Genomic DNA, 22,558 nt, shown 5'->3' with positions numbered 1-22,558 from the left:
AATAAGAAACATATTTCTAACAAAAAGCATCATTTTGAAATTAAAAAGCAATACCAAAAGAAGTATCTCATATTTTCCTACTTGGAAACCATGGAACCATGTTTCCATGGTTTCTACATTGGAACCATGTGAAATTCCAATGAGAAAGGTCTGTAGAAGTGTGAAGAAACATGTTTTAGAGTAATAATTGTTCTGACTACTTTTTAAAAGCACCCCAAGATAATCTGATTTATTCCTATGTCCATAATCTTATATTGGTTAAATTTCTATAACATGTTCTAATCTTAAACATCATATTTTTTAAAGCCAATTTTGATTTGTATTTATGTGTTTCACGGGAAGTTCAAGTGTATTAGCCACAGGAGGTAAGACAAGTTCAGGGCCTGAGTACTGCCGGCTTGTGAAAAAGAAGCCTAAATATTTCAAAAGTAGTATACATTTTAAAAGACAACTAAATATTAACTGACCTTCACTAGTAACCTGGGAAAAAAGGATTAAATTTGTTTTCCCAAGAGTATCTTCTCTTTTACCCATTCTGAAATGTAGAATTAATTCTTATCTTTAAAGAAATGGAAATTTTGTAATAGGTAATTTCAGTGTTTAAAAAACTAATACTTACAGCTTTCTTTCCTAGTTCAGTCTTTGACAATGTTAAGGATCCTGCAAGATAGCATCCAGGTCCTGCCCCTTTAGGTATTCTAAACAAGAGAATTCAAAGAGAAAAAAAGCAACAAAAGAGAAAGTTTCACAAAGACAAGTAAGGGGAAAAACATGAAAACAATTCCATATTGAATTCATTCCCATAGCTAAGACTTCAAAAATCAAAGGAAGAAATGACTTCAGCCAAAAAAAAAAAAAAATGACAACATACTCCAAATTTAGCCTAGATGTCATAAACTTACATTAAAAGGACTACAGTGTATAAGATGGGCAGTAAGTATAAGCAATGTTATCACTTACTTATCGTCAGGTAAGGAAGTAACAAAGAATGGCTGGTTATATTTGGGTGGTAATGTCAAGTTGCTCGATTTCTTCTTCCCTAGAAGTGCAAAACTATGATTTTCATGAATATCTAAGCTCAAGGTATTAGACAATCTATGAGAAACAATAAATGGAAGGTCTTTAAGGCGTTCCAAATCACTGATTTGCTCATGGCGAATTTGCAGTCGAATTGTATAATCTCCTTTCTCCAGTTTCAAAGAATACTAAAAAAGAAAAACAACATTTGGGAAAAGTTAAGTTTAACCAAGTCAATGGAAATCACTGAAAGAGGATACAGTGAAAGTTGCCATTCACAGACTTGCTTATAATATGTGAGGTACAGTGCAAGGCACTATCCAGACTTTCATATACACACAAAGTCCCTAGTATGCTGGTCAGCAGACAGGACCAGGGACATCAAGTGACTTGCCTAACATCACACAGAGTAAAGTATAAGAGAGCTGGAGTCAGGTCTGACTTCAAAGCCCTTATTCTTTCCAAAAATATTAGCAAAATTGGGGCACCACAGAATATCTAAGACAAATACACACACGTAACTTATGACTACTGGTAATCCTTATTTACTTTTAGAGACGGGGACTCGCTATGTTGCCCAGGCTGAAGTGCAGTGGCTGTTAACTGGTGCAATCATAGTGCACCATAGCCTAGAGCTCCCGGGCTCAAGCGATCCTCCCATCTCAGCTTCCTGAGTAGATGGGATCACAGACATGTGCCACCATGCCCAGCTGATCTTCAAATTACAACCAAAATGTCACTCCTTTATTACAGACTTGAAACAAACAGGAAACCAATAGAGATCAAGGAATACAAGTTCATTACCCAGGTAACAGGTTCAAAAGGATGAGATGCTGTATCCTGTGTCAGCCACTTTTTCTGAGATTTAAAAAGTAACCAAAGTAATAGCACTGCAGTAGGCCATTCTGTAATGAGATGTGACTGCTACTTGCTTTGAGGAAAATAGATTATCACTCCTTTAACAACGAATTGAAAAAAATCTCCATAAATTATTTTCATTTGTCAGCATAAAATTATACATGTTACAGGAAATGTCTCATTTCTTTGCAGTAATCTCTAAGGGATAAAATATCTATAAATTATGTGATTTTTCTCTTCAATAAAACAGCACAAAGCATAGTGCCTGGTATGTAGTAAGTGCTCATTACAGAGTTGTCCAGTAGGGTAGCAAATTTAAAAGTACAAATGAACCGAAGACACGTGGCCACTGCTGCAGTGCTCTCTTTAGCCCCCTCAGACTTAGGATCATTTCAAGAGGTTCACGTATCTTTGATGTATGCTTTGATCTACCTTCAGGTAGGTAGAATCAGTGTATAGGAAGGAGAAACACTACACACACCAAAAGTTATGCTGGCCAACGTGGCAAGCTTCACCTTTGTCCTCCTCTAATTCAGCACAACTACATGGTGAAAGAGTTGACACAATCTGTTCCTCACCAACTACAACAAACAACAGGCTCTTATGGTTTGTGAAAGTACTAAATGCAAAGCTATCATTTTCTTTTTTTAAAGTATGAACGTTACCATAACAAGAAACCAGGATTTTGTTAGTTCAGGAATGAGCTTCTGTATTTTATACCTGATGTGGATAGGCATCACCTGAACCCATCTGTCTTTTGTTCTGGTCAAAAATAATCCACAGTTGGCTGTCAAATTCAGATTCATATAATAGTTCGCAAAGTAGTGGGCAGCTTGGAGTTACTTCCCCACTCTTGGGCTATTAAAAAAAAAAAAAAAAAAAGGATTACTTTGCATGATTTGCATATAATTTCTGATACAAATTTTTAATATTGTTATTGACATGAGACTTTTTCATTTAAAAATGAAAAGTACTTGTGGCAAAAAATTTTGAAAATATAGAACACATAGTATTTTGGCACTTATAAAAGTCACTGCTCTCTTACAAACTTTTGAAAACACACACCTGGCTATGTGTATTCATTAATAAAGCAATATATACATATTTCAGGACCTCTAATTACTTTATAAAACTGTAATCTGAAAACTCACTGAAACCAATTCATTTCCCTAACATTATAACCAAACTGATCTGTGTTTCAGTAACAGTTTTATTGAAATCTCATTGATCCAGCATTTACACTGGCCTCCATTACTTCCGCCACCCATTCCACCTGGGAGCTACTCTGATCTTTTCCTGTTCCAGTGCCTTCTTCACAGAAAGCAATCAGGCCCAGCACCATCATCAGAAGACAGATGGTATTTCTGAGCCTTCTAATCATCCCTGGGTCAGATGGACAGTGATCAGTGATTTTATCAACTAAGGCTCAAGGTTAGGTCACCACTCAATTACATTTTGTGACTTTACGACTGAATGGTATTTAATTACAAATTATAATTTCCTAAAGAGTAATTCCAAATTAACCAATGTTAATCACTTGATTCTGTTTTATATATATACACCATATACACTGTCCTTCCATTTTTGATTTTATGAATCATAAATAAAACACAAAAGTTCATTCTTTACTAGGCAAACACTTACTTGATGAAAGTTATATGTCAGGACCATCTCATAAAGTTGACGGTTATTTGGCAAAACATCTCTTGATCCTAAAGGTTTTGTTTTTGCACTCACTGGGCTGTAATGAGGAAACTACATAACTGGTTTGATTCAAGAGTTCATTGAAACAGACAAAACCATAAGCAACAAAATCTGTAACATATTGCAAAAAGTGACAGATGAACCTTCCTGAGAGCTATCCTTTTCAGTATACTCTACAATATTTTAACCATTAACTTACATAATTCTTTGATTGAATCATATCAATACATACAGTTTAAATTTTGCAATAAATATTACAAAGGCAATCTTTTCATGGCAAAAACATTTTCAAATACCAACAAATACCTCTTAACACAACCAAATCCCAACACTAGGGTGACAACTAAAAGTGTTGTAAGACAGGTTCTGATTTGTACTCCTTGTGCAAACTATTGACAGTACTGTGTTGTGCACAGCACAGACCTCCCCAGGCCCCGGGTGCTCACCAGATAGCAGGTGCCACACTCAGCCCTCCTCCTGGCCGAGGGAATGGTATTTTATATTTTTAGTAGTCCTCTGAAGGAAGCTGCTAACGTTCAGATTTTATAAAGGAGAAAACTGACACTGAAAAGCACGTTTTAAATATAGTTTAAAATGTCAGTGAAACATAATCTACTCCTTTAAATTTAGCTCCAATTTTTTAGATTTAGGAAGACAACATTAGAATGATATAAATTGGATCTATCTTCAAAGTTGTATGTTTTAATTTTTATTGATAATTCTAGGAAGCGGTGTATCTTTAGACATTACCGTGTCACTGACGATTGTCCCTAAATGGTTATTTTAATGCACTTATGACTAGGCTGCATGCTGATGAGCAACAGAAACCAGGTATCTTTATAACACAGTGAGTATGTGAACACAGGTCACAGTGCCCTGCTTTTGTAAGGGGAGGTGCTGAGGCACAAACAGCAGGCTACAGTACTTAAGTTTCTACCATTCAATAAAAATTTCAGTATTGCAGTTTCTACAAATGATTGCATTAGGACTCACAAAATAATATCAGAGAGAATGTTAACTTGCTATTTTACGGCAAGAAATAAAAAGGTGAATGTCCACTGATGCAACCTAGTCACGACAGGGATCGGCTATCCACCATCTTTGACTTTGCTGGTCAGGTGGGACAGTGAGGCTGGAAGCTGATACTGGGACTGCCTTGCAGAGATCGGCAAGGATAAAATTCTCACCTCTAGCATGCAGATGGGTTAAAAAAAAAAAGGCTCTTTTTTCAGAGTGTAAGAGATCCCCCCAATCTCTATTCAATATTTGTAGTCCCTAAAACATTGAATGATACCGTAGTGTTTGGACCCAGTTCTTCAAAGTTATGCAGGGAGCCAGATCTTCATATTTCAAGGAGGACTGAACATCAAAACGGTTGATTCCTTCCGACGCATGCTACAAAGGATATTTGTCAAATTACTTTCTCAAACTTTACGAAAAATAAGCAATATTTTGTACCTAAAATAAATGTGTCTAATATAAAGTTTGTAAGTACCCACACACAAAGCCTACTATTATCTTCAGAACCACAGGTAATTTCCCCTCATTAAAGTTTAAATCTAACCAATGAAATTACTCTCCAATAACACAAGTAACTGACATTAAAAATCATGAAAATGTTATGGAACTTACAATGTTTAACTGAGGAGCAGTACACACTATCCCATGGAAAGAAATGGTATAATCAATGTTGACATCACTGAGACTTGCCCACCAACGAGCAATGCAAAATTCAATTGCTTTTCCACCCTGCAAATAAAAGTAAATAAAATATATCTCTTATTTTTCTCAAATTACAGAATATAAATACTAGCTGTTTCAGAGCAATTCCATGTTTTCAAACTTTTCCTATTTGTAGCAAGAAAACTCAAAAATTTGAACAGCTATGCTAAGAGTTAGACAAATCATTTGCATGTATATTTGCAAAGATATGGTGCAAGTATTTAAATATACATAGTTATTTACTCATAACCCTATGCTTCTTGTCATAAAAGATCCTAGGCAGCTTCTGAAAGCACATATAATAAAGCAAATGTGATCTGATTACTTCAAAGTGAAATAAAAAATTAGGACCAAAAGAAAAATAATCAAGTATAATGACACAAGAAAGATACTACAACTTTGTAAGGTATACTCAATAGGCACAGTTGAGTTTGGGCTCAAAGCTGCCTGGCAGCTAAAACAAAATGACATTACGGTCATTTACATCTTTCTCCCTGTTAAAAAACAAAGATAAGAAAAGAAGAAAAAATTGCTCTTAGCACTGAGTTTTAAAGTACGTTTTCTAGCAATCAGTGAATTTAAAAGTTTAAAAAGATGAATCATGCAACACTGATCCATGGAAGAACACAAGTGAAAAGTAACCAGAAACAAAGAGATACTGCAAAAATCCCACAACCAACTGAAAACACAAAGGAGCGAGTTGAAGGAAGAACATCAGTACTCTTCCTTCTGTGGAAGAAAGACTAGTCATCGTTTCCAACACCACAGATAAGAATGTAGTGCTGCCATCATTTGAGATAACTTAGATATGAAGCAGTAGCAGTCTTCCTCTAATGCAAATTAGCCTCATAGCTTCTTAACAACACAGCATTAGTAAAATAACTTAAGTGACATGCAAACAAGTCTTAAAGAAATTAATCTACTGTACAACAAAGAATAATCTAAATCAGGGTCCAAACTACAAGACACCAGAATCTACCAGACTAGTATGTTTCTTTGATTAAACTATTCAAGAATTACAGAGATAATTACCTCTAACTTGATTTCAAGTACCCTAATTAGATTTTCTATCTTCCTACTTCATTTTCTTTGGCATTAAAAAATATATTATCCCAATGTGCTAAATACAAAATATAAAATCAAATGCAAATACTTAGTCTTAGCCCATACCAAAAAGGCAAATAAATTGTTTTAGGATTATAAACTGTAGTTAAACTTACTAGGACAGGAAAAGCTTCAGTCAGTGTTCCTTTCTCTGGAAGAGAACAAAACTTATAGAATTCATGGCTTCGATATGCTCTTTGCTTCACAAGCTGGACTGCATGAAGAACAAACTTTGCTGACACCTCAGAAGAACATGAACACACTGTCACTTCTAAAATGAGAAAGAAAGAAGCAAAGCTTTAAACTTTTAAGACCTAAAATTGACATAGAGTGGCTTTAATAATGCCCACTTAGGGAATAATTCCCATGTAGGGAATTAATAGGAATCAAAAATAAAATGATACACTCAAATCTGCATATTTCCATAAAAACAAATAATAAAATATTAATAAAGTTAGAGGAGTAGAAGATTTTCTATGGGAAAGAAAGAAACTGGTATTAAAATGAACCAATATCATGATGCTGTAAACACCTGGAAACAGCAGGCTGTCCACAGATGCATACACAGTTATATTAATTGGGTACCTTTTAAAATCCCTCCTCGTTTTAGCTGCAAACCAATCAATTCCAGATAAAGGTAGGTAGGTTATACTTTTGGGAACCTTTATTTGTTATCATGCCTCAATTCCTCATTGATAACTCCTCCTAATCTCTCTTCTTGGTCTACTTGCGTGCTGTGTGCTTCCACAAAGCCTGGCAGGACTACACATGCTTAACTTTACTCTGAGGCAGCGCTGGAGGTAAGCCAAGATCACCACAATGCCAGATTGGCAGCTTCTCTAAAGAATACCCAAGCTAATTCAAGGGAACTGAAGCAAGGCGCAATCCCGTGGCTGACAAAACCAAGTGGGCACAGAGCTCTCAGGACCTAGTCAGTTGCTAAGAATACAAAATCTAGTGTTATGACAATATTTCTAATTATTTGAAATAAAACTAAGACTGTTAAATGCTCTGAACTACTTGCATTCTAGATCACTGGATAATTTTTATTCAAAAAACAAATTCTTTCCAATACCGACCTAAACCAATCATAAATCAGTGCCATTTATCACTAAACAAATACCCAATTCAGTATTATAGATTTGTATTCTTTAATTTACTAGTGCACAGGTTACCAGAGCCTGGAGCTGTACAACTCCAAGGGGCCCTATGAGAATGGTACCCCAGAAATGTTGAACACAGCAACTCTGAGTCCACTCCCTAGAAGTACTGTCAAGTGTGAGCGAAATCCCAACGAAGACAAGCTATGTATCAAGTACTCTATAAAATCCCTGATCCTTACAACAGACTAACAACTATATTTATAGTTGAAACAGAAGTTCAGAAAATTTAGAAACCTGCCTTCAGGTAACCATTAGTGTATGGCAGTGTGGATCCAAACTCAGACTTCTCAATTTCCAAAGCCCATGGCCTTGCCGCTACTCTGTGCTGTCTCCCTCTAATCCAGTTCTCTTAACTACGATGTCTTGGACTAGATGCTTTTAAGGCCTCTGGAAGCAGGGTCCTTGTCTAAGTAGCTCACCACCTTAGCCCGTTGAAAAGGGCCTGGCACACAGATGGTACAGAAAAATATGCTTAATGAACGAGTCTAGTACAACCCCTGATTATCCTTAGAAGCCTCTCAATGCTGCAATAGCTCCATTATAACCCAGTATGCAAATTAACAGGCAATATTGGGTACTGTTCAATTCATTGCTTTAGCTCTCAGCTTTTGCTATTATTTTGCCCTTACCTAGTTACATAAAACAAGGAAAGTCTTGTATTTCCTGTGATACCAGGTAACAAACAGATGGACTGCATACAGATAGATGACCACAAGATGGTATGGGGAATCAAATACAACCAGTTATTCCCAAACCAGGTCATACATGTGTGGTATCAATATTGCATTTTCAATAAAGTCTCAGATGTAAATATATTTGTACTTTCATACAAGTACAAAAAACACACTCCGGAGTAACATACAAGCCATTTTTACTAATGACACCTATCTACCTTATAGGGTTCTGATGGGACTAGACAAGATAATCTCTGTAAAGTGCTTAGCAGAGAGGCCAAATCCAAGAAGTATCAACAATGCTGGCTGCTAATTTAAATTGGGTGACACTTGCTTGACTGCCCATATTTGCTTCCTTCTACCAATGTGAGTGAGCTCTGACAATTGACACACCCCTCCATACTGACTGTTAAATTGTAAATTTAGGACATATAACTTGTGAAGGAAAATATGGTATACCCACAGCTCTTGTATAAAAGAATGACATGAGCACTCTCACAGGACTATAACATGTTAATTCAAGAGCTTTGTGTTAGGCAATCATTTACTCTCAACATTTCAGAGACACTGAAGTGAAAATCTCTCATAAACAGAGCTTCAAAGATTTAAAAGCTCTATTTCTAAAATTGTAAGAGTTTAACAGTTTGAGGTTTAAGCAACGCTGCATTGTTTAAACTGATTTGTAGTATTTTAAAAACTAGGCCGGGCGCAGTGGCTCATGCCTGTAATCCCAGCACTTTGGGAGGACGAGGCGGGTGTCTCATGAGGTGAAGAGATCGAGACCACCCTGGCCAACATGGTGAAACCTCGTCTCTACTAAAAACACAAAAATTAGCCGGGCGTGGTGGCGCACGCCTATTAGTCCAAGCTACTTGGGAGGCTGAGGAAGAAGAATCGTTTGAACCAGGGAGGTAGAGTTCGCAGTGAGCCAAGATCATGCCACTGCACTCCAGCCTGGCAACAGAGTGAGACTTCATCTTAAAAAAAAAAAAAAAAAATTACTACCAGATAAGGCATTATTCTAAACTAAGCTCAAACCTTAAATACTAAAAACATCTTAAGATGCCTTAATTTGCTGTATGGGCCAATGCAAAATATTACTAGATCTTAAAAACGTTTTGAACTTTACAGAAAGTCTAAGGTGCCCAAATATATATATATTAGTACCATTAGTACCAGGGAAATACATGTTACAGATAAATGAACCTCATATAGCTATAGTCATTAGAATGTAAACAGAGATAAGTGGTCATGTGGATTTTAATTTTACCTACCAGCCCATGTTGCACCCTCAGGAACCTCAATAAAATGCCTTCGAATTTGGCCAGGTTTAAAGTGTACATCTGTAAAGGCTAGATCGTAATGTGATGATTCATTTACTCTGAAAATTAATAAAAATAATTAAATGTATATATTTATTATAAGACCACAGATACTCTGGATTTTATTGGATAAATGCAAAATTTATCCAATTCATTAGAAATAAACACAGGGACTTAGAAGCTGGTTACAAAACAGTATGTACAATATTATTCAATTTCTGCAGTAGGTTAGCAGAGACAACCTCTGAATAGCAGAGTACAGATGATTCTATTTTTTGTCTATTTTATGATTTTTAAGATACATTCACACACACTATTTAAAAAGCATTCTCTTTTTTGTTAAAGGCATTCTACAACATTCACAGAATTTTCCAATTACCAGATTCTAAACTACAGTGAGTCCTAGATATTAAAATCAGTGACAAAGTTTTATGTCACTGATATTATAGCTATGAGACTAATGTTAAATTAAGCTCCTCCTGTAGCTTCAAAACACTCCCATGATGTAAAATAGTAAAGAAAAGGCAAACTACTTTCAAAGCATTTTTGTAAGAAATCAATGAAACAAAGTTTAAATTCATAACTACCCACCATGGAAACAAATTTTATGCTAGAGACAAATTCTTGTCAGTAGGACAGTTAAGTGAGTGCCTACGACATATGAGGCCCTGTTATTAGGAGCTAGAAAAGGTAACAAAGAAGAAAATATGATTCTTTACCCTAGACAGTCTAGCATGGAGAGAATCATCATCAGAGACATTTAACATAAGATGCTCCAGATAGACAGGAAGAGTTAGGGAGCCTGGGAAGCTTCCTGAAGGAGATTGCGTGGCAGCTGACTCCTGAAGGTCTTACATATTACCTTGTCTAAATTACTACTGGATTTTGAGGGAATATACGGCTGAGAATTTAACTGCTGCACAATTTTCCCATGTGTACACCACTTTTTAAATTTATTCTCCTCAATTTCGTCCTGTTTCTCATGGGCAGGTATCTGTTGCATACTTAATATTTACCAGAGTAACTAACAGAACTGTTAAAGTTTAGAATTTCCACTTGGCTTCCAGTACTCTCACAATCTCAATCTCACCTTCATCCACTAGATAATTTATTTCATACATCCTGTATAACAGTAGTCCCTGTGCCTTCAGTGGGCTCACAGTCAAATAGTGTAAGTTAAATAAAAAATTACAAAATATTGGCTGAAGTCTGTTCAGGGGCATGTAAAATGTGCCACGAAGCAGAAAGAAGGGACTCCCTTCACCCAGGGGTGACCAGGAATGCACTTGGTCATTAACTGAAGAGACAGGAAACTGAAACCAAGTTATCAGCTGTGTACATGCACAAATCCTGAGAAACCTGGAGTGCCAAAATCAGTGAATTGGCCAAAATGTGTAATTTGGTGTACGGAAAGGCAGGAAACACTGTCTACAGCTATAACTGTGAGGGAGATTGTGTGCTATTTTAAGGAGCTTGAACTTGATCCTTGGAGGTGCCACTGATATATTTTAAGCAGGAAGTAATATAATCTGCTGATTTTTTCCTTGGTTCCTGGGGAATAAGATGGAAAGTTAAGACTTTCTTAACTTCTGTTTCTACAGTAGATAACTAGAAAAGTGGGAGCATTAAGAGAAGAGAGTAAATCCCAAACATGAGGGAGACAAAAAGGGCAGGAATGGAGGCGAATCAAGTAATATTGTCAAATATTGCAGTGGGATCAGATCAGATGAAGGCTGAGTTAGCCTCTGAACTGGGCAATACAGAGCTCAGAGTGACTCTGGTGGAAACAGTTTTGATGTAGAGGCAGGGGAGATGCCAGGTGCCATCAGTTACTCTCAGAGTGCACAAGACACAGCATGGCTGACTACATGACACCTAAAAATGCTAGCTGGGAGCAGAACTAAGACAAAATCCCCACTACCCGGTTCTGCATTAGTGATCCCTTAAAAGTTCACAAGACTCCATGAATAGCCATTAAAATCTTAGAAGTAACAGTAAGCTGTGAGTAACCTGTTACTTACTTGGCTGCTATAACTGCAGTGATGGGAACTCGGAAGAGCGGACCTGCGTTAGGGGATGCTATATCATAGCCACATACCTTGAAAAAAGAATTGGTAAGTTTCAGTATCCATAAACAAACGTTTAAAAGGGGGGAAGAGGTCTAAACTATTGACAGAATAAATCAATCTACTCTTAATATGTCAAGGTCTTAACCGCAGGCTGACACCAGTTTCCTGACACTAGGTCACATAATTAATAGCAAACAGTCCAAACAAATGTATAGCAACATTTGACTAGTTCAAATGGGAAAATGAGACGTCAAGTACAAAGTAAGTGCATTTTAATTACTCCCAACTGAAAATTAGCTCAAACTAGTACTATAGATAACTTTAGATGTGGAGACACTGTTGTGATACTATTCTATGCCTGGTTTACAACTATTTGTTTAACAGATGCTTTCTTCATCTGAGTACTAAAAGGTATAACTAGCTGGGTGTGGTGGTTCACACCTGTAATCCCAATGCTCTGGGAGGCCAAGGCAGGAGGATCACTTGAGGCCAAGAGTTTAAGACAAGCCTGGGCAACATAGAGAGATCCCATCTTCACAAAAATAAAAAAATTTAGCCAGGCTTGGTGGTGCACGCCACTAGTCCTAGCTACTCAGGAGGCTAAGGTGGGAGTATCCCTTGAGCCCAAGAGTTCAAGGCTGCAGTGAACTACGATCACACCACTGTACTCCAGCTTGGGCAACAGAGCAAGACTCTGTCTCTTAAAACCACAACAACAAAAAACAACAAGAAGAAGAAGTAACTGCAGCTTTGTGTAGCTGACAAAAGACCAGTTAGAGGAAGACCTAATTGAAAGGTTCTGCTGTACCTCTTCTTTCTTTCTACTTATTCATACAAGGACAAAAGATATTCTTTAGAAACTTCACTGCTTAAATGAATACAGACACACCAGAAGAACTGCATAACCTGGCAGGTGGATAGGTCTAGCTATTTCTTAGCAAGAAAGCAATACATTGCAAATATACTTTGGATTTTTTTTTAACCTTTTAAACATTTTAAAGAGTGAAGAAAGTAAAACTGAAGATACATCAATACCTCTGTATAATGCAATCCTTCTCTTAAGCCCCTGGGATCCACACGTATGTTTATGTGTCTACATTGATTCATGAGTTCCAAATGGCTAGGACACTGAACCCAAGATGAATTTGAAGTCAGAGCTAAATGAAGCTGAAGGGATATTTTTTCAGAGTTTTCTGGCATGAAAAAGACCAAAAATTAAAGATGAGTATTTTTTTCTTTTTAAAAATGTTGCATCTTCCCAAATAAATTTAGCAACTTAGTTTGGTTGGCGGTAAAATGCATCCAAAACACAGCTTAAATAAAACAGTCAAACAATCTTCCTTACAATTTAGATTATTCATGATTCATTTATACTTTCACCAAGCACTGGTATGACCTTAAAATAAAGAGTTTAAGTGAATGTTTTCATTACTGCACACAGGTAATAGTATTCAACTGAAATGAAGACAGCCAGATAATAGTGATGACTATTTTTTTTCACACCTAATCAAGCTGCAATTCTCCTAGAGTGCTTCTACTTCTCATTCTTCAACTGAAAGCTCTCTCTTATACCTAAGCAGGTAAAGTGGAAAAGGAATTTGATGTTTTATCATCCACAATTTAATAAAGCTGCGGGTCACTGAGGCTCATTCTACTGTTTTCTTTGGTAGTTTAAGATGCTAACTAAATTGCCATTGTACAAGGACCCCAAATTGCTCTAATATTTTCTCTTATGACTATAAGATTTAAAATAATCATACTGGCAATTCATGTATTCTCTTCATAACACTGGCCCAAACAGCAATTCTTCATTATGATACCACTCATTCAAATAGCAAATGTGAATACTTCAGCTTACTGCCAGCCTATTACTGACCTGTGTTCTCTGGAAATACAGGTTCAATGCCAACGCCATGATCTGAAGGTGCAGCCACCTGAACAGGATCTCGGAGGTAGATGCCACGGTTATTTCCAACAGTAACAGTAAAACCTAATTTATTAGCAAATGATGTATTCTGAACGAGGTAGTCATAGGCTTTATCAACCTAGTGAAAAGAATATACATGGTAAGATATAAACAGTTGGGTCAAAAAATATTTTGTTGCAAATTACCAATCAATTTGATTTCAGTTGTAAAACAAATAGTGTTTATATTCACTTCTCAAAACTACCTGGTACCCCAACTAAGAGGATAATTCTACATTTTTAGAAACAATACCAGTCACATCTTCCACTCCACCCTATTCACACTGTTATTCTCAAGTGACCAAATTTAGGAACTAATCCCTATGCCATTATGATTGGACAGTTTTTGACCTCGATTTCTTTGCTTTGAATTTCTAACCTCTACATGGCCTCCATCTACTACATTTCCTGATCTTAGTGCAATAGATTTGTCTTAACCACAAAATTTGTTTGTGTATCCTTTTTGCTTAGAGTTATATGGCCATATAATCTATAATTCAGATACACTGAATCGTTGTTATAAAATGAAATATTACCCAATAATACCTAAGATATTATCTTAATGATACTTTACAACCCATTTTTCATATAGGCAACAATACCTGAATAATACCATGTCCTTGAGCAAATACTTCTATATTGTCAGCCTTCACTGCAGTGTTTTCTAGAGCTCTTCTGACTGAATGAACTGTGTAGTCAATGTTATTAGCTTTCAGACCTAAAATTAAGAAACAAAAACAAGTAGTGTAGCACTCACTATCTGAAACCTTAGCCGCCCAACAGTATGATCACCTGTAGACTCTCTGGTTTTAATGTCTTGTGTTTTAACACTCATTTAAAAATCTTTTTTGAAGACCTGAACTAAACAATCTGACTCAAACTGCTTGCGTCATATGAAGGTTTTATTCCACAAAAATCACGTGTTCTCATTATGTGGTGGGCAGAGACTCTGGTGTGGGTTTTGTACCGTAATATAAATGTACAAAGCAGACACTGAAAGGCATGTGAATGACATTTTCTTTAAAACACTGCTGGGTTAAACTAAACAAGATGGCTGTTGGCGTTATAAGCCCCAGGGGAACTCAAGCAAAAAAGATGCTGAGGTCTCAAGACAGACCAATAAAATCAGAATCTCTGAGGACTGTCCCAGAGATTGCTATTTATTAAACACCTCTCAGATGATTCTAGGGTACAGCCAGGTTGGGAATTACTGTTTTATGGGAAGAATACGGAGGCCACCAATTCGTAAGATGAGTGCTGTATCATTCTTGTCCTCTCCAGAGCTCATCAAACACATATACATCGATGATACTGTCAGACACAACGCAAGCATGGAAACACTATGAAGTTATAAAAGCAAATCAAGGAAATGACCAGTTTTGTGAGAATCTAAAAAAGGTGAAGCTCCATCAGAGGAACTGACATATGAGCCGCCTCTTAGAGAACGTATAGGAGTGTTCAAGGCCACAACATGGCAGAAAGGAGTACACCCAAAGATGGAGGCCAAGAGGCCTTGAAATATCTGGTGAGGCTGAAGAGAACTAGAAAGAGGGTCATGTTAGGATCCATCCTAAGAGTGTGGGCTCAACCTAGAAAAGGATGGTAGCACTTGACAGTGGTATATCATCACAGGTTTATGCTGGTAGCACCAGTGTGGACAGGCCATGCTGAGGAGATGTGGTCAGCAGAAGAAACTGTGGTGTGGGTCAGAAAAGGGGTGAAGAAAGGAGGCAGAGGAGAGACAACTTAAAGAGGGACATTTCTGTGGAGGGAGTTTCATAGCAGCCTGGCTACCCTAAATATGAGTCCTGGCTAAACCCAGTGTCACTCTATTTAATCCTGGGCACCACTCTAGAAACCCCTCCTTCTCTTTCTACCTCATTTTGCTCACAGTATCCGTTAACTTCTAACACGCAACATCTACAGTTTTTTATTTTGTTCAAAGTCTGTTTATCCCAACCATAATATATATGATATAAACTCCACATAAGCAGGTAGTTTTGATGCTTTGTTCACTAATTTAGCCCCGGAGCTAAAATACTGCTTGATAGTCGTTAACAAATATACTACTGAATGAATAAATACACATTCAAATTGTCATTATCACATAAGTTGTTACCTTAAATTCTACTTTGTGCCAAGGGAATTATCAATTCTACCACATGTTCTTACCATGAGAGCTTCAGAAAACAAAAATATCTGTCTGCAATAATGTAAGGACAATAAGGAACATGCTTACCTGAAAGGATCAGGGCAATGCCTCCACATGCATTGGGGGAAGACATAGATGTTCCATTCATTAGCTGCGTCCCTCTCAATGTCCAGTTAGGAACAGAAGCAATGGCTCCTCCTGGTGCACTGATACTCACACCAAGGGCCCCGTCAGCACTAAATGAAAAGCCATTGAAGTTTGCTTAGGATGGTGAAAGCTCAACATAACACGGGCATTTTTAAGACAGCCACTGGTTAAATCCAATAGTATAACACTGTGTACTAACTGCACTCATTACAAATAATGACAAAGATATTATTATGAAGAATCAATGGGGGAAAAACACCCAGCATAGCCATTTTCCCATAGGCAGCATTTATTTTTTCCTTATAAGCGTACAGAAATGTCCGTGTGTATATACATATCTGGGCATGTGTGACAGGCCACAGTGTCAGGTATATTTAGAGAGATGAAACAAATGTCACTGTTCTGACTCTTTGATGAATGTACTTCTCTCTTATCTGTAATAAGAAACTTTCCTTTTGTTTAACGTCTAATATAGCACTGTACAATAGAAATATAATGTGGGCCATATAAATTAACATTTTCTATAAGCCACATAAAAAAAGCTAACAAGACACTAATGCAATTAATTTTAATACGTTTAACTAGACATAGCAAAAATATTAGCATTTCAACATGTAATTAATAGAAAAAAAAGAAAAATGAATTCATTTACATTTTTTTTTGTACTAAGTCTTTGAAATCTGGTGTACATTTTATACTTACAGCACATGTCAATGCAGACTAACCTCACGTCCCTGATTGCTGCAATACTGGATAGCTCATGTCTAACAGGACTGCCCAGCTGACAGCTTCAACCAAGCAAAGTCTGATGAATTAAAACCCTTAGAATTCATAACCACATTATCATCCAACAAGGCTCTGTTCTCTGCCCCAAGTAAAGAAGGAATGGCACAGAACAGCACACTACTTCCACCTTCCTGGCAAAGTGGCCATACATTCCCCCACAGAGGCTGCCAGACTCTCCTTATACCAATCTCCCAACTGAGTGAACGATTTTACTCGCGTAAAAACACTAGGGCAATTTGGCTTTACATTTTTATAGAGAACTGAAAGCAATACATATATATTCCTCTTGAAATGGGCTGATGGCACCTCTTTTAGGAAATATCTTAGAACGATTATTATTAGGGAAATATCTGTTGACCTGTGAAGATGTTCACGATGTAATACTGAATGACAAGTAGGTTACAAAAGTGCCTGAACAGTGTCATCTCCCACTAATTCATGGGAGAATGACTAAAAGGATGTTCATCAAAATGTCACCTGTACATATCACAGATAACAAGGTTTAGGGTGATTTTCTACCTTCTTGTTTGCACTGTATTGACTAATGGTATTCAAAATGAGCATTGGTATTTGATAGCATTAGAAAAAATAACTGGAAAGAATCATGAATTCTGACTACTTATTGCTCTTTACTAATTTTCCACTAGCCTGTTAAAGTGGTAAATGATAAAGCATTTCTATGTGTTTAAATCAGTATTCTAAAAATGAGTCTCAGCTGGGCATGGTGGCTCAAGCCTGTAATACCAGCACTTTGGGAGGCCGAGGCAGGCAGATCACGAGGTCAGTTCAAGACCAACCTGGCCAACATGGTGAAACCCCGTCTCTACTAAAAATACAAAAATTAGCCAGGTGTGGTGGTGGGCGCCTGTAATTCCAGCTACTTGGGAGGTTGAGGCAGAAGAACTGCTTGAACCTGGGAGGTGAAGGTTGCAGTGAGCCGAGATCATGCCACTGCACTCCAGCCTGGATGACAGAGCAAGACTCCGTTTCAGGAAAGAAAAAAAAAACAAAAGTCTCATGAAACAGAAATGTTTCCTTAAAATTCAAAAAAAGCCAGTAATATTTTTCTTCTCAATTTATATAATAAAACTTCACAACCTGTTTATGTAGCTGTGATTACATGTGCCTCCCACCATGCCCGCCTAAATTTTATATTTTTAATAGAGATGAGATTTCACCACACTGGCCAGGCTGGTCTCAAACTCCTGACCTCAAGAGATTCTCCTGCCTCGGCCTCCCAAAGTGGTGTGGTGGGATTATAGGCGTGAGCCACTGCACCCGGCCCAGACATTTGGTAATACGTCTTTAAGAAATATGCCACACGTGTAAATGCCTGGAAGTAGTAGATGCTGTGTGTCTCAGTCAATGCTGATGTGAGGCAGTGTTTTCCAAAGATAACAGAACATGCTCTGCTCAGTGACCATTAGTCAATGCTTTATGTTTTGTACCATCTAATGTAATAATTAAAGCAAATTATTTCTAATAATATTTCATGTTTATGAAAAATGAAACAAATTCAATTCTTAGAACATCTGGTTTGTGAATCAGTATCTACTTTAATCCAAGCTTCCCCCATAATTCATGAACTCCTTGGTATTTTCTTAAAATAATTCTTTAAATGCTCTATGGCAAATATCAGCAAAGGCTGGTTTAAACATTCTCTAATACTTTGTTTTTACATTGACAATAAGATAAAACTTAAAATTCCAAACTCAGTTTTAGAAGAGAGTAAGTTTAATAATTTTACACTTTTATTAACTGAACATAAAACACATCAAGCTTTGCTGACTTTTGGCTCTTATCCTAAGCCACTCTTACTGAGTGTCTTCAGCTGGGCTGGCAGGGGCAGTCTACAATGACAGTGCAAAGCAAAGCTTTTTGATCCATGTGGATGTCCACAGCCTGGTTGTTTTCAATGACATTTGATAATAAACTACTAAGATTAAGTTTATTTTTTAAAGAGGAATCACCTAGAGAAAATGAGGAAGATACCTGTAACTCAAAGAATGTAACATTATTGCATCTCACCTGAACACAATTTTTCCAATCTTATCTTCCAATATTTCCCACTAATCTTATACTTCAAACATACTCAGTTACTAGTTATTTCCTCAAAAAACTTTACTCTAAAACCTGCTCATCTTTGGGTTCATGTTATTCTTGGCATATAGAACTCTTTTCTTCTGTCTCTCAACATCCTATCCATCCTTTAAGGCCAACTTCAATACCATCTCCTCCATGAAGGGGTCAAGTGATTGCTCCCACCTCTGGAGTCCCATCATACTAAAATGGCATTTGAAACTCAGATCACAGACTGTTCATTTATGCCTTGCCCACTGTAGGCACTAAGGTATTTGCTGAACTAAATTCAAAGTCTATTCTTTTTATAAATTAACTCCAAAGAGATGAATTAAAATAGGCTTTATTTTTCATAAGGTTTATGTACCCGTTGATGGTATAAGGAAGAATTACATAATTTAGGACTTAATACACCTCTTGAGAAAATTAGTTCCCAGAATCAGATAAATATAGTTCAGAGGGCTTCAGGGAACCAAAAGAGATAAACTTCATTTCTCAATCAGAACTTGTTTACTTACAGATCTCACCCAAAATTGCTCAAAGTAAGTTATAATTTCAAAAACATGAGCCACAGGTATGTGGGCCCTATAACTGTGATGCTTTATAATAAAGCTCAGGGCTTTTGTTTCACCAAAGTTCAAATATCAAAAATTATTTAAAACTAGGCCATCACTACTATATAAAGATAGCCAAGTCCCCACTTTTTCTTTAGATTCTTATAAATGAAGAATTATGGATATAGGAATAAGAATTTATACTCAGAATAGTGATGTTCTCCATGTAACAACAACACTATTTCATTTATTTTAATTATCTGTCTTTGAGATAAGACTGTTAATCAAAATGAAAATACTGAAAAAAAGTAAAAACCAACAGAAAAAAACTAGCACACTTATCTAAAACTCTGCCCTTCTCAACAATGTAAAGTTTAACCAAATATACGTACTGGTCCCGTGTTCTACCTATACCTACCTAGGTCCTCTAGAAGACCAAGTGTATTGATTTGCAGGTAATTTCTCTCTCAGTGAATACTCAGCAACCATCATATCAGGAGAAACATAAGCACCAACACCTATGGGACGGATTTAATCATTAAGAAAAGAAAACAAATAGGGATTCTGATTCTAAACCCACTGTTGGCTTGAGTGAACTGCCTAATCTCTCAACACCAGTCCTCTCTCTAATACAATGAAAGAATACAATTTAATAAGGAAACAAGGAAAGTCTACTATGTACCAGACATTTTACTAAGAACTTTGCTTTTGGATACAAAATACCTATCTCCCAGGATTATTTTACAAATTAAATATGCTAATGCACCTAAAAGCATGCGTTTATATTTCTATGAAACAACTTATTTCAGTCCACTTTAAATTACAGTCAGTTCTAGATATGCCAGTTCCCCTACTAGACTGTAAGTTTCCTGAGGACACACTTAAAGTGTACAGTGTCTTACACGTAATAGAGATACAAGTAACATTTTATTAATTATTGTTTTTTGTTTGCTTGTTTTTAAACAAATCTATTTCTAAAACAGGAAACTAACCTATCACACTTGATGTAGTTCCACCTGGACAACCAACTGTAGACAGGCATGGACCATTATTTCCAGCACTTGAAACATAAATTATATTATGCTTCCATACTGCTTCATTAATTACTTCACAAATTCTCCTGAAAAAGAGATAATTCCTTTGAATATATAATCAGCCTCTATTCCCAAAGTGTATATAGTACCAAAACCTTGTTTAAATATATGGTTACATAAATTTTGGTACACCCACCTTTGGTGGGACATGATACAGCTATTCTAGGTGATATACCCTACTTGGGCTTCAGGGTGGGGAGGCAATTATAAGGCCAAATTAAATGTGGGGAAAAATGCTAGATGTAAAACAAAAATATATGGGAAAATATACTACAAGGTAGCAAAATATTAGTAGTGACTGGGGCAATAGGTGGTTCTATTTCCATTCCCCAGTTAACATACTCCTGAAGACACACCTCAGAAGATTCATACATACAATTATGAGCAGAAATTGACCCAAAGAACTAGTATCTTTTGTGGCAAAGGTAACTAAGGCCCTAGGAAGAACTTAAGAGCAAGATTTTAAAGTGTAAGAAACCTGCTTAAAGCTTGATAGCAAACAAGAAAAATGTACTGACATTAAGTAAAGGAGATGAGGTTAGACCATGAAGAAGTGAGAGAAGAGGGAAGAATGAAATGACTGATGATAACAGGGTGCATGTTACAAGGACGGTAAAGTGATGTCTCAAAAACCAGATGATAGCTTGGTGATGAGAATGGGGGAGAGATGATCAATAAGTAAGTAAATACTCAAGGTAATTTCAAATAGCTACTAATATGAAGAAAAAAAAGGAAGGTAACATTAAGGTCAAGGCCATGACACGATTTGGCAGCAAAAAGACAATGAAGGCAACAAGGAAGGAGGGGAGTGGGGGTACATCCTAGACACACTCGAATGGATTGAGGAGATGTGAAAACTGACCGAGTCAGTGAATATATGACACCAACAGTAAGTTTTGCCGATGAGATGCAAGTCAGTAAAGAGAACAGCAAAATTTTAGCAATTCTGGGGGTCTGTTGGGTATGTATATACAACTGGGGATGGCTTCAGAGGGAACTGGGTTCCCACATGCACTTGGGAAAAAGAAAAAACCACATTGGTGCGTCAGGTATCGGGGGAACCCACCCCAATAGTTCAACATAGGTTCTTTTCTATTTCCCTAAATGTCGGTCGGTCTGAGAAATACAGGGAAAGAGTACAGAAGAGAGAGATTTTAAAGCTGGGTATCTGGGCACACATCACATAGGCAGGTTCCGTGATGCCCCCCAAGCTGCGAAGCCAGCAAGTTTTTATTAGAGATTTTCAAAAGGGAAGGGAGTGTACGAATAGGGTGTGGGTCACAGAGATCACATGCTTCACAAGGTAATAAAATACCTCAAGACAAATGGACGCAGGGCGAGATCACAGGACCAGGGCAAAATTAAAAATGCTAATGAAGTTTCATGTCCCACTGGGCACGCACTGTCATTGATAACATCTTATCAGGCCACAGGGTTTCAGAGCAGACAACCAGTCTGACCAAAATTTATTAGGTGGGAATTTCCTCATCCTAATAGGCCTGGGAGCACTACGGGAGACAGGGCCCCGGCTTATTTCATCCCTTATCTGCAACCGTATAAGACAGACATTCTCAGAGTGGCCATTTCAGAGACCTCCCCCTAGGAACACATTCTCTTTCTCAGGGCTGTTCCTTGCTGAGAAAAAGAATTCAGCGATATTTCTCCTATTCGTTTTTGAAAGAAGAGAAACACGGCTCTGTTCTGCCTGGCTTTCAGGCAGCCAGACCTAATGGTTATCCTCCCTTGTTCCCTGAACATTGCTGTTATCCTGTCCTGTTCTTTTTTCAAGGTGCCCAGATTTCATATTGTTTTTTTTCAAGGTGCTCAGATTTCATACTGTTTAAACACACATGCTTTATGAAAAACGTGTACAGTTAATGCAATCGTCACAGGGTCCTGAGGTGACATACATCCTCAATTTATTAAGATGACAGGATTAAGAGATTGAAGACAGATATAGGAAATCACAAGAGTATTGACTGGGGAAGTGATAAATGTCTATGAAATCTTCACAATTTATGTTCAGAGATTGCAGTAAAGACAGGCATAAGAAATTATAAAAGTATTAATTTGGGGAACTAATACAAGTCCATGAAATCTTCACAATTTATGTTCTTCTATCATGGCTTCAGCCTGTCCCTCCGTTTG

At 37.1% G+C, this 22,558-nt stretch overlaps 1 protein-coding gene across 10 annotated transcripts in view; it reads right to left on the bottom strand.

Moving 5' to 3' along the window:
* Nucleotides 1-22,558, bottom strand: part of TPP2 (tripeptidyl peptidase 2) — an 83,836-nt gene that overhangs the window by 29,291 nt on the left and 31,987 nt on the right. For all 10 annotated transcript variants that reach the window (XR_012426490.1, XR_010582659.1, XR_012426489.1 and 7 more), the window contains exons 9-23: nucleotides 20,309-20,436; nucleotides 19,735-19,834; nucleotides 15,838-15,986; nucleotides 14,201-14,316; nucleotides 13,510-13,678; nucleotides 12,669-12,826; nucleotides 11,586-11,662; nucleotides 9,517-9,623; nucleotides 6,522-6,676; nucleotides 5,212-5,328; nucleotides 4,874-4,974; nucleotides 3,520-3,616; nucleotides 2,596-2,733; nucleotides 961-1,205; nucleotides 620-698 (exon numbers count right to left, since the gene is read on the bottom strand). Coding sequence is in view for 7 of the 10 variants with exons in the window: in XM_005586189.4 (XP_005586246.1) it covers nucleotides 620-698; nucleotides 961-1,205; nucleotides 2,596-2,733; nucleotides 3,520-3,616; nucleotides 4,874-4,974; nucleotides 5,212-5,328; nucleotides 6,522-6,676; nucleotides 9,517-9,623; nucleotides 11,586-11,662; nucleotides 12,669-12,826; nucleotides 13,510-13,678; nucleotides 14,201-14,316; nucleotides 15,838-15,986; nucleotides 19,735-19,834; nucleotides 20,309-20,436 (1,936 nt within the window). In the remaining 3 variants the exon portion in view is untranslated. The remainder of the gene's footprint in view (nucleotides 1-619; nucleotides 699-960; nucleotides 1,206-2,595; nucleotides 2,734-3,519; nucleotides 3,617-4,873; nucleotides 4,975-5,211; nucleotides 5,329-6,521; nucleotides 6,677-9,516; nucleotides 9,624-11,585; nucleotides 11,663-12,668; nucleotides 12,827-13,509; nucleotides 13,679-14,200; nucleotides 14,317-15,837; nucleotides 15,987-19,734; nucleotides 19,835-20,308; nucleotides 20,437-22,558) is intronic.

Source organism: Macaca fascicularis, chromosome 17 (genome assembly GCF_037993035.2).
Source record: "Macaca fascicularis isolate 582-1 chromosome 17, T2T-MFA8v1.1".
Taxonomy (NCBI): domain Eukaryota; kingdom Metazoa; phylum Chordata; class Mammalia; order Primates; family Cercopithecidae; genus Macaca; species Macaca fascicularis.
This window is presented reverse-complemented; position numbering and strand designations above follow the sequence as displayed.